General features: G+C 53.1%; 1 protein-coding gene across 1 annotated transcript; it reads right to left on the reverse strand.

The window, feature by feature from the left end:
- Window positions 1-966: 966 nt before the first annotated feature.
- LOC142007153 (perilipin-3-like) lies at window positions 967-5,177 on the reverse strand. Its single transcript, XM_074983703.1, has 8 exons — window positions 5,115-5,177; window positions 4,642-4,837; window positions 4,513-4,524; window positions 3,581-3,651; window positions 2,938-3,190; window positions 2,300-2,496; window positions 1,927-2,049; window positions 967-1,365 (listed from the first exon to the last, which is right to left on the reverse strand). The coding sequence occupies exons 1-8, from the start codon at window positions 5,175-5,177 to the stop codon at window positions 967-969; spliced, it is 1,314 nt and encodes a 437-aa protein (XP_074839804.1).
- Window positions 5,178-12,503: the final 7,326 nt, after the last annotated feature.

Below are 12,503 nucleotides of genomic sequence, written 5' to 3' on the forward strand. Positions count from 1 at the left end.
CCAAGAACCTGCACCCGTGTGTTCACATTGCCTGTCATCTTTACACATACAGCTGGGGTGGGGCTACCTATGCAGCTTTGATGTGGACGGCTTTAGGTCATTGGGACTCCAAAAAGCCCATGCCATGCTAAAGCTACTTGTATTGCACATGCTGGCACTACTCTCCCTCTCCTCTCTACCCTGCCCCCAACTTGTTTTTAAAAAAAAAAAAAAAAAAGCTGTTCAGAAAATAGTGAGTGAGTGACTCCCCACCCCCAGAGTGGAAGGCACAAAGGTAGTTTCTAGCAGAGCTGCACGGGTTGCCTCCAGCCCTTGCTCACTGAAAAGCTCTGAAGGCAGATCTCCTACGGCCTCATCTCCAAAGCTCAGGAATGATTTGTCCTAAGGAGCTAGTGGTTGCAGCTGAAGAATCCTTCTCCAACTAGCAAGATGCTAAGACTTGTTTGTGATATGTATGCAGAAGCTTGCCTCCATGTCTGTCATGCTTCTGGCTGATGGTTACCACTCAGAAACAAGGATTCTAGCACTTGAGTTACAAGCACTGCTCTCTTCTGCAGACCCTGTGCTCGACGACTCAACAGGACACAAACACCAAGTTCAAATACAATGACATTTTATTGTGGACACTGTAGTATTATCTGAGCAAAGGAGCAGTCACAACACCTGGGCCCTGCTCAGGCAAAGCCATCTAAAGCCTCAGTCAGTCACATTCCTTCCCTCAGATTTAAACAGGTCAACCGAGAGACAAGCGGAGGGGCAGGTCAACAGCTGGCGTACATTAATACCACTAGCACTTCTAAATGCTCCCATTCTGTACCTCCCTCAAGTTCCATCTAAACAGAGCCTCCTGGAGAAGAAGAAGAAGAAGTCTCTCGTGCATGTGAAGTCAGAGGTGGGTGGACAGCTGGGGGACAAAAAGAATTCTGCCTTCCTTCTTTGAAATTCAGTGTTCCCAGCTTTAGGTCCTCAGTCAGCCTTCGATGCTGTTGTGACTTCTGCTTCTTTATCCTCATTTTCTTGGCTTGGGGGTTCCATGGAACCTGCAGACCCCTTACCAGAGGGGATGAAGGGACCCACAATCCAGGACAGAGGTGCGTTCTGCATCATGTAAGCCATCAGCTCATCCACATATTCCTGGGCCCTGCTCACCATCTCCCGGCTCTGGGTCAGGAGGCTGCTGGAGAGATCCTGGAAGGAACCAACGGTTGAGAAGGAGGCACGGAGCTCTTCCATGTTGCGATACACCTGCTGCACCTTATCCTGAAGGCTGGTGGGGAGGCCTTGAATGCTGGATACTAGCACCTGGCAGGCATCCTGCAGCTGCTGGAGAATGCTGCGGGACATGGCCAGAGTCTCAGACTCCATCTGGTGGAGAAACAAACCCAAGGTTTACGTTCACCACAGACACACAAAGATGGGACTCGCTGCTACCTCTTCTGGAGATTTCCTCGTGCTGGAAGCTGTGCTGAAAAGGATAGCAGGGACAGAAACCAGGAGCTCTTTCATGGAAAGAGCATTGGCTTTAGCCATTCTTTCCATAGAAAGGGAAGCTATTTGGCTTTTAGGACTCAGGAAGCCTGTATTACCATTGTTTGCAGCCTGTGACACTAAGGAACAGAGCTCCATGAGGGAGAGCCTAAGGATCTCCTAATCAGTTACATGACTAAAGACTTGAAGGCTATGCTGAGGTTAAGGGAGGGCAACACTTACAGCTACCCTACCAAGAAGGGAAGTGAAGACCCTTGGACACAGCATTCACAAGTGACCAATTTGAGATGTATTCGAGGAACACTTATGTGCAACCCTGTTTTCCCCTCAAGGTAGGAGGTCACCAGGTATCTGTCTGGTTGAGGAGCTCAGCAGCTACCTTGCAAGGCCCAAAACACTTTTCAGCCTCCGAGCAGAAGGGCAAAGCAATGGACATACCCTTGTCTCTTCCAAGTCTGGGATCTCACTGCCTTTTGGCTGCTTTTGACTCCAGTTCAGCCACATCTCCTGGAACTTCTCCCGGGCATCTTGGAGCCTCACACCTTGTTTGATGTGTTCAATCTAGAAAGGGATTGAATTAATCTCTCAGTTCCTCTAGCTCTACTGCTTGAGGACAACTTCAACCTGCAGACATTTTATGTTCTATAAGCCTATCACGCCCTGGTCCACACAGGATGAAGTGGAAGAGTTCCCTGGCCTGAAAGGCAGGGGAGTAGGACAAAGGAGTCCAAGCCACCAGCAACTCTATTTGCCCAGGCACTGGGCTAGAGTTTACTAGGAGACCGCCTCCTGAAGCGGAGCGAGTCCTTACCAGTCCGATGACCTGACGAAGCTGGGACAGAGCCTCATTGATGCTTTGGCTGGTATGCCTCATCTTGTCTAGGGAATAGCGGTAGGCGCGCTGGCGGAGTTTGGCCGACAGGGAACCCAAACGCACAAAGTAGCTGCGATGCTCCGGCGCTTGTGCTGAAGACGCTGGAGTCCCTTCCATGGATTCAGCAAGTTCAGCTGAAGGCAAGAAGAATCTGAGGGTAAGAGCTTGGGAAAGGAGGACAAGCTATACTCAACTGCCCAATGCTACCCCAAATTCTTGGCGGAATAGCCCTTCAAAAAGCCACGAGACCAACCTCTGCCTTTAAGGCGGCTAATAACTGACCCCAAACAAAGAGGGCTAGGACTGTTTCTGCACACTTGAAATGGACTCCAAGTACTCGTCCTAATTCATGCCCATAGTACCTTCGAGCACCACCCTTTCCCCACTTGCTCACATCATTTTCAATGGGCATGTAGCCAGGAACTCCCTTGGCCAAGAACGTTACACATGAAAATGCTGCCCATCTGTCAGCCAGTGCAGGCTGATAGGCTTCTCAGTCTTGTCCAGACAAGTTGGGACCAAAGGGAGTGTTACTTCGCTCTTTGAAACCATAGCCCTGTCCTGTGTGTTCTGACCCAGTTCCTCCTCCGTCATGGGAAGGTAGTGATCCAAGAGCTCTTCTGACTTCCCCAGCACTGCTTCCATTCCGCTCATGGCCAGTTGGCCCATTCTGGATTCTGCTACTGTGCTCATGCTGTCCGTCACTGCTGACTTGGTGGCCTTCATCCCATCCTGCACAGCCTCCTTCGTCATGTCTACCACTCTGCTCATGGCCTCCTTGACATCTGTCAGTCTGGAGGAGACCGACTCCTGTGTGTCAGGCACAGCCTGGAGAGAAGGGTCAAGCAAGGCATTACTGACCAGACATTCAGGGCAATAAACCACATTGGCCCAGGGAGTCGAGTCACTGGAGGATGTTTACCACTTGTCCATCTAGACATTAAGAACTCCCTACCTTGCTCGGGTGACCCTATTCCTCCCCCACACCCAGCCTTACGGAACACGGCCATTTTACAAGATGCCCTATTGGAGTCTGAATGTGAGTGAACTGCCTCGAGTCCTGGCCCGAGGTCAGGAATTGTCCCTTGTTCAGCCCAAGAGGTCGTCAACTCTTCAGTAGAAGATCTGCAGCTCGCTATCAGGCCTTAGACACCTGCCTCCACCTTCAGTGGCGTTCGCAAAATATTGCTCAACATGTCATTGTGGGGACAGACTTACCATCTCCGCAGTCTGCTGAGGAGTTGGTAGAGTCTCCTCCACCTTCTCTACTTCAGCAACAGCCTTAGTCCCTGTTGAGACACAGCATATTTCCATCTGGTTTTTTGGGTTTTGCCACTGCATGAGGTAGAGCATCTGGCTCATCTCTAATGACACCCCTTGGTCTTCCAAGCATTCAGGCTGCCATAGAGTGAATGCAAGCGTCGGTGTACGGCAACTATGACACCATCTAGAGCCTCACTGGGCACGGGGAAGGAAGGGACAAGCCCCTCATTTACTTAATGCAAACACCTTGTGGGAGAGGGTCTCTCTCTCTCTCCTGCAGGTTAGGGTTTCCTTCCACTTACCCAGGCAAGATTGTTACCACTAGCAGCAGAATGTTCCTGCGCCCCCCATGCCTACTGCACAATTCTTAACCCTCTACTTCCCAGGCTCCTTCTTCATGCAAGAGGTTTTTTTGGGTTTGTATGCAGTAGAGCTGGACTACAGGGAAGGATTTCACTCCATATAGTCTTACAGCTTGTAGTATTTTGACCTCATCTTAGTAGCTGTCTGGTACCTTTTGAAGGGCATTCACAAAGCCTCAACTGCAACAGTCGGTTAATTGTTTCCTTCATGCGGATGACATAGCTGGTCACATCAGGCAATAGCTCAACAAGAAGCTCAGCCATTTATAAACTGTTGGCAGTTTTGTTGGCCCACAGGCACTAAGTAGAGGAGGCTGAAACAGCCTGACTGAAAGAGGTTAGAACATCCCTTGTTGTACAGGGAGCTGCTCATTTTGCAGTTCGATCTCCTGCAAAGATTATTGCTCTTGAAAGAAAGTTAGCTGAGCCCGAATCTTTACTTCCTGGCCACAATGAAGGCAACTGCAGGTTCAGCAACAGTCAGTGTCAACAAACCCCTTCCTTATCCTCTAGGTGGATATTTACATCCCTGGGCTTCTGTACCTTTCTACACTACCATCATGCCCACCTCTAATATTGCAGGCCTACATTTCTTAAGCACCTGTGGTCAAGTTGTCTCACACACACACACAGCTCTGCAGAGACTTCACTCACCCTGAGGTTCAAATACAGGGGGAACTGACTCTGGGCTGCCGAGTCCAACGTTGGTTATGGATGTCGCTCCCTTCTCTGCCAGGTCACACAGAGACTTGACATAGGGATGGCTCTCCTTGGTGGAGGCATAGGCAGTTGCAGCCAAGTCACAGGCAGCATTCACTAGCGGTAGACTGGTCACCCTCTTCAAGACAGTCTAGGGAGGCAAGGAGGAAAATGAGCAAGTCAGAAGCAAGGCTGTAGCTTGGAGCCACTCATTACTTTTCAACTGTTATCCCCGAGTCAAAAGGATTCTGTAATGGTGCGAGAGGCTACAGAGCTAGCACACCTAACAGCTATGCCTCACTTGAGAGAGATGAGCCTGATCAGAAAGGTCACTGGACAGGGAGGGGAGAAGTGGTTTTAAATAGGGTAAGCCAGACATCTTTTGTCTTTGTCAACTGAACCAGTGATGCCTAAGAGGCAATACCTACCTGCTGTTCCTCCTCCCCATGCTCCAGGGATGCCATCTTTGTATCCTTGCCATTAGAATCCATAGTGGAATTAGATATGCCTGAAGAGAGAGAAGCTTACTTTGCAAGTTGTAACCCTTCCTAAGGGAGCTACAGCCCTTCAAAGGGAAGAAGATGGTTCTACTCCACAGAACGGCCAATCGGTAGCCCCAGCAGCTTAACAAGTGGCTGGTATCTAGAACTTACTCTGCAAAAAGCAGTGGAGCCAAAAATTTTACTATATAGATAAGAAAATGCTCCTCCTTTCTGTCACATAAGAGTCACCAGAAAAAATAAGGTCTCATTTTTATAAGCCCTTTGAAGGCTGTAGATTCTATTGGTTCTAAGTTGCTTTTAAGTGCATGAAAAGCACATGAGTCTGTCACAGGAGAGAAAGGGCTTAAGACCACCTCCTTCACAATATAAGCACAGCACACAGTCACAGCCAAACGTTTCTTAGAAGCATAAACAAAAAGACATGACCAAGGAAGGGTAAAAACAAAAAAGAAAGACAGGAAACCCCCTTCAAAACCTTCTTCCCAAGCACAACCCCCAACCTACCCCAGGACTCCAAACACTGCCTTATTTTTCTTCCCCTCTGGCAAGATTTTATACACTCCTGGTGATGTCATTATGAGGGAGTGGTGAAATAATGAGGACTGACAGTTTAGGGAGCCAGTGAAAGAAAGCTTCCACTTCCTTGACCAAGAAGAGAATGCAAATCCCTTGGGGACTGCAAAGTTTGGGCGTGAGTTCTTCACCATATGTGATTCCAATTAGTCCCCCGGGTCTTCTGCTGTCGTCCAGCTGAATTCACTGATACCACTGCTGTCTTGAAACAGTTGCTAGTTAGTATAGATCAAATGTTCTAAAGAACTTCTGTGACAAAAAGCTATTGACCTTCATTGCAATTGACCATGGGAAAAGAGAGAGACAAGGGAAAATATTGAAACTGAACTTCTGGCTTTGTTTTGAAAAATCTCGAAAAAAGAAAAAAATATATAAACCTTCTGTGGTGGTAAGGTTGCAGAGATCCAGATGCCTGCTTCCTCTACACGTTGCTCATAGCTTGAAAGTGAAAACTGGCCCACTGTAGCAAAGAGTGGCATTCTACAGACATGTATTTTTTTCCAAAGGGTTAGGACACTAGCCTCGGATTTGAGCTGCTGCTGTCAATTCCATCCTCTCCCACAGAGCTTCTGTGTGACCTTGACCAAGTTGCTTAGCTTCTCAGTGCCTCAGTTTCCCCTCTGACCAGTGGGGATGATAGAGCTACTGTACCTCATAGAAGTGTAGTGAGGTGCTCAGATACTCTGGCAATCAGGACCATATAAGCACCTTAGAGAAGGATACATTTTGTTAGGGAACAAAAGTTGGGTCGGGTAACTGGCATAGCCCTTCCTCACTCCTCTTTCAGCTCCAATTAGAAAAAAGAAGCGGAACAAGTTCCCTTTCTGTGATGGGCGAGAGACAAGAGTTTTAATTCATCCCTTTGTAACATCACCCACTGTGTGTTGAAGTAAATGACTAAACAAGATACAAGGCAATTGAGAAGCCAGCCTGTATTATGCACGTGCCCTAGGACATACTCTGAAGATCTACGTCTTCTTCCCTCATGACTGCCCATTCTCTGCCCATCTCGAGTGGGGAAGGCAGTAGCAGCCCTTCCACTGCCTAGTATCCCATCAGCTACAGAACACGTCTCCCTACTCAGCCATTCTGCTGATCCCAAAGTTGCCCTTCATGACCTGTCTGCTGTCCCATTTTGGCGAGGCTTAGTCTAGACAGGTTTTGGAAGGAATCTAAACGTGGCAAATGAAGCATGGAGCATTTCTATGGTACAGTAAACGTCTTGCATGTTCTCCTGAAATTTGTTCTTTACTAATCAGTAGGATGAGGTGGATGGTCATCGGGGGCAGGGGAAATGTGTGACTCAGGGCAATAATGCAATGCTTTGGAACTTCAAGAAGGAAATTAATATTGTGAAGGTGCAATTTTTAAAACATCTCTTGAGGGGGTAGACAGCCACAACCGCTATTGTTTCATCCAAAAACTGCTCCCCCATGCAGAACCATCGCTGCCACTCCCTTTGATCTTTCCAGTGCCAATCCAGCCTTGCTGGGTTTTGTTCCCCCTGATCATTGAGGAGCATCTGTTGAAATTGTATTCCAGTGATACTCAGTGGTCCAGGAGCCAAACTAGCAACCAGTGTTATGCAAAGGAGCCACCATCATTTGAATTAATTATTGCATGTATTATAGTACTACATTGAGTTTTATACTATCTATGTCATTCACCTCATCAAAAAGTTAATAGCTTAGTGCAAATTGATCATTTAATTGGTCAACAATAGACATCCTGATGCATTAATGATTAAATCACAGAATTTTCCTATCATCTTCTCGAGACATGTCACATATGATGCATTCAATAGACACTTAGACCTTGTGAGGGTCTGTCTGAGCATCAGAGCTATATCCTATCTTGAAGAGGCCAAAATAAATAAGAAGTCTTGCAAACTTTGACTCTTTCCGCGATTAATAGCAGTTTTTGCACCCCTAAGGAATCCTGTAAGCAGGGCAGCCAGCAGATTTCAGCAGGCCCTGGGCAGGTGGGAGGGGCATCTCTGGGCAGCTGCAAGAGGTGGAGCCCTGCACAAAGCAACGGGGCTGAGGACTAGCCTACCCAAGCCAGCCCTTCAGCAGTGTGCGCCACCCAGGGCTCCCGTGGCAATTTAAAGAGCCCAGGGCTCCGGGTGCTACCTTTGCAGCTGTAGCCTCTATAGTGGCCAAGCACCATGGGGCCTTTTAAATTGCCAGGCCCCAGGACATCTGTCTTCTTTGTCCCCACTCAACGAGCCCATCTGCAAACTTCATAAATCTCCGGCCTAGTCTACTTTGGCTGGCATCACTGCCAGCCCCGGTGCCAGGGCTGCTGTGTTTCCAAGTGGCTGGCAGTGTAAGGTGCTTGACCTCTGCTCTGCCCCAAGCCCTGCCCCCACCTCGCCTCCACCTGCCCGTGCCCCACGCCACCCCTCCGCTGAACACTCACCAGCTGGACATCTCCCCTCCCCCACGGCTGTCCTACATCAGGGGAAGGTCCCACTGCTAACTTTCTAACGCACAAAGCCGAATACCTCTGCTGCACTCCCTGCCCCTCTCCTTCCCACGGGCGCTGTGCGTGCCCTGCCCCTTCCCCAAGGCCTTGCGTCTGGGTAACTCCATGGCATTTCCCTCCACTCTTCACTCTCCCTCAACCTCACTCACATTCACTGCGCTGGGGTGGGGGGCTGAGGTGTGTAAGGAGAGCTCTGCCCAGGGATGCAGGCTACAGCAGGAGCCAGAAATGAGCGGTTCCGTGTGCAGGAGAAGCCTCCTGGGACAGGGAGTTGGTCTGGGAGGGGCAGGAAGGCTCCTCCTGGCTCTGGCCAGGGATAAGGGTTTGGGTGCAGGAGAGGACTGGGGGCCGGGGCAGAGAGTTATGAGGCAGAGGATGGGAGGTGCGGGCTCTGTGAAGGAGGTTGGGCGCAGAGAGGATTCTAGGCTGGGGTAGAAGATTCAGAGTCCTGACAGTACGGACTACAGCTCCCATGTTATCGTTTTAGGGGAAAAGGCAATATGCCAAATTTTTGAGACTCCAAAGTAAGACGCATACGCGTTCCCACACACTGACCCCAATCCTGCGAACATGGGTCTCGCTACCCGACTAAGGCTCAAGCCAGTTAGATTTGGTCTGAGTGGGGAAGCTAGAATCTGTCACTCCTGACTCCAATGCTATGAGGCTTTTGCTTGGCAGGATGAATCCAAAGCTTTGACAAGAGCTCACCTTTTATAGGACTTGCTTTTGGCAGGGGTTTGGATTTTGCTGCATCATGTTGTAACTAGTCACTTTGCGACATAATCACTTTGCAATGTAGGTTAATCTGGAGATCATTTTACATCCGTCTGCTGACACCTTCTACACGCGCCGTGCGCTATTTCAATGTTCAAATCGAAGTTAAGCGGCGAGACGTCGAAATCACTATTCCCATCAGAAGATGGGAACAGCGTCCTCCTTCGACGTTCAACGTCAAAGTAGGGTGTGGGTAGACGATCGGCGTCCCCTTACTTCGAAATAGCGGTGTCCTCCATGGCAGCAATCAGCTGAGGGGTTGAGACGTGCTGGCCAGCCCCTGCAGGGCTCTATGATCTCTGCACTCAGCGGTTCTTAAAGCCGCAGGGACCTGGAAAGCCCGCAGCAGGAAGCTGGCGGCAAGCGTGCGTGCAGCAGCCCCGCCACGAGGTCCCTGCACAGCCAGAGGGACACCATCATGGCGGCCAGCCAGCCACCCGAGCACACCCAGAGCTCCCCTTCCGGGCCATCCCAGGGCTCCCAGGCCTCCAGGCGGCGGGGTAGGAAGCGGGGCCCCTCCTGGACTGACCCTGAACTCCCAGACCTGCTGGGGCTCTGGGGTGAGGAGGAGGTGCTTCACGTCATGGGGAGCAAGCAGCGGAATGTGGAGGCGTTTGCCCAGCTGGCTGAGGGCCTGGCTGAACGGGCTCACCCTGCCTGCACTCCTGACCATGTCAGGAGTAAAGTCAAGGAGTTGCGGCAGGGTTACGCCAAGGCCCAGGATTCAGCCAGCTGGTCTGGGGCTGCCCCCGCTGCTTGCCCCTATTACTGGGAGCTCAGGGCTATCCTGGGCCCCCGGGGCACCTCCTCCCCCCCAGCCACCCTTGACACCATGGCCGACGAGCCCCAGCTACCCTCGGAGACAGGGTCGGGTCCAGAGGCCAGCCCTGCCCCTCCCCACGCCTAGATCCAGGACCCTCCGCCCCAGCCACCGAGTGGTCCAGCGAGAAGCAGGAGCTGGTGCTGGACATCCCGTCCCGCAGCTCCAGCCGCGTGTCTGCTGCATGGGGATCTCTGAAGTCTGGCAGTGCACTGTCAGGTACGTACCCCACAGGGCGCAGAACCCCTGAGCATGGGGCAGGGGCACCACTTGACTGGGGTCCCCACACATCCCCACAACACCGCAGTCTGACATGGCCCAGGCAATGCACAGCACAGGGATGGTGCCACAGCCACCAGTGCCCAGCAGCACCTCCACCCATGGACAGCGCCGTGCCCCACCCCCGGTGGGAGGAGAGAGGGGCGGACCACTGGAGGGGACCACCCACAGGATCACTGCACGCACCAATGGGGGATGGATGCGGGGGGACACAGGCCCTTGGGGGGATGGGGGGTGGGCCATGGGTCAAGGCTGGGTACTCACGGCCTCCCATCCCCCCTATTTCTGCAGCCACACCATCCGTGGTCCCTAACAGCCCTCCCAGACCACCAGAGCACCACCTCCCGGGGTCAACACCTGCCGCAGTACGGGCCCACCGTTGCCGAGGACACTGCCGAGGACACCGCCGCACCACCACCACCACCTATGTCCCGGAGGCGGCTGCGGCCCTCCGGCACCAGGCGGACCTCATGGAGCAGAGGCTCCAATTCGAGGAGCGGGAGGCTGCCTGGAGCCGGGAGGCCTGGTGGGAATTCATGGCCACATTCAACCGGGTGGCCAATGCGTTTGAGGAGCTGGTGGCCAGTCTTCCTCCCCCTGATGTCATCCGTGCTGCCCTCTTCGCCACCCTGCCTGCTGCTTCCTGCCTGCTGTCCCGCCTGCTGTCCCGCCCGATGTCCCGCCTGCTGCCCCACCCACCAGCTCCTCAGAGCAAGAGCCACCCGGGGCTGAGGACCCGCCTCGGCCATACCTCCCCGTGCTCCCGGCCCCCAGCCGGCCTCGCCGGGGACCCCGGCTGACAGGGGGACCGGCCAGCCGAACGCAGCGGGGCTCGCGCCCGTCCGCTCCCGCCCAGAATGATGGGCGGATGTGGCGTGCCCACATCTCCCCCTTGTACAGAGTTGTCCCCACCCCTGTATATAGTTATTTATAGTTGACCCCCCCCCGTAATAGTTTGTAGAGATGTCCCAATTGTATATAGTTATTATTTTCATTGAGTCTGTTTTATTTCTGCTAATATTATTTATATGCCAAAAAGAGGAGACATTTTTGTTCTTGTAAAAATAATGATAGTTTTATTTTTCCAAAAACCTGTGTCCCATGTGTTTTTGGTGAGGGTGAGGTGTGGGTGCTGGGGCGGGCTGCAGGGATGGCTGTGGGGGGGGGTCACTCACTGGGCCCTCTGGTAAAAGTACTCCCTTAGCGCCTCCCGGACCCTGTCCTGGTGGGCCTGGCGGCTCGGGGCGGCGGCTGGCTGGCTGGCTGGGGGTAGGCTGTTGCAGCCTCCTGTGCCCAGCCCTGCACGAAGGCCTCCCTCTTGCTTTCCACCAGCTTGTGGAGTGTGCAGCAGGCCCCCACAACCTGGGGGGTGTTTGGGAGGCACAGGTCTAGGCGTGCCAGGAGGCAACGCCAGCGGCCTTTCAGGCGCCCGAAGGCTCGCTCGACTCCTTGTCGGGCGTGGTTGAGTCGGGTGTTGTAGCGGTCCTGGCTATCAGAGAGGTGGCGTGTATAGGGCCGCGTAAGCCAGGGCTGGAGGGGGTATGCCACGTCCCCCACAAGGCAGAGGGGTACGGTGGTGGTGTCCCCCAGAGGGATCTCCCTCTGGGGGATGTAGGTCCCCGCCTGCAGTCGGTGGCATAGTCCCGAATTCCGGAAAACGCGGGCGTCGTGGGTAGAGCCAGGCCAGCCCACGTAGATGTCCTGGAAGCGGCCACGGCTGTCGACCACGGCCTGAAGGACCACAGAGTGGTAGCCCTTCCTGTTGATGTAGCAGCCACCACTGTGGTCTGGGGCGCGGATGGGGATGTGGGTCCCATCAAGGGCTCCAAAGCAGTTGGGGAATCCCATGGCGGCAAATGTCTTGACGGCCGCGTGCAGGTCCCCAGCTCGGATGACCCTCTTCAGCAGCAGGGCATTGAGTGCAGGCACCACCTGTGGGGAGGGAACCTGAGTGCCTGTGAGGGTTTGCAGAGTGTGACCGCCTTCACCCAGGCCCCTCTCTCCCAGTTCCCTGTCCTCAGCCCCCCTCACCCAGGCCCCACTTCCCAGCCCCCTTCCCAGGCCCCCCTCCGCAGCAGGGAGTTCAGCCCCAGGCATCCTTACCTCCATGAGGACAGCCCCGACTGTGGCTTTTCCCACTCCAAACAGCTGTCCCATGAAGCGGTAGCTGTCTGGAGCGGCCAGCTTCCAGACAGCTACTGCGACCCTCTTCTCGACGGGGAGGGTGCGCCGCATCCGGGTGTCATGGTGCCTGAGTGCAGGGGTGAGCCACTGGCAGAGCTCCAGGAAGGTCTGCCGGCTCATGCGCAAGTTCCGCAGCCACTGCTCATCATTCCATTCCCCCATAACCAGGTGCTCCCACCACTCGGTGTTGGAGGGGT

This window comes from Carettochelys insculpta, chromosome 1 (assembly GCF_033958435.1).
Source record: "Carettochelys insculpta isolate YL-2023 chromosome 1, ASM3395843v1, whole genome shotgun sequence".
Classification (NCBI taxonomy): domain Eukaryota; kingdom Metazoa; phylum Chordata; order Testudines; family Carettochelyidae; genus Carettochelys; species Carettochelys insculpta.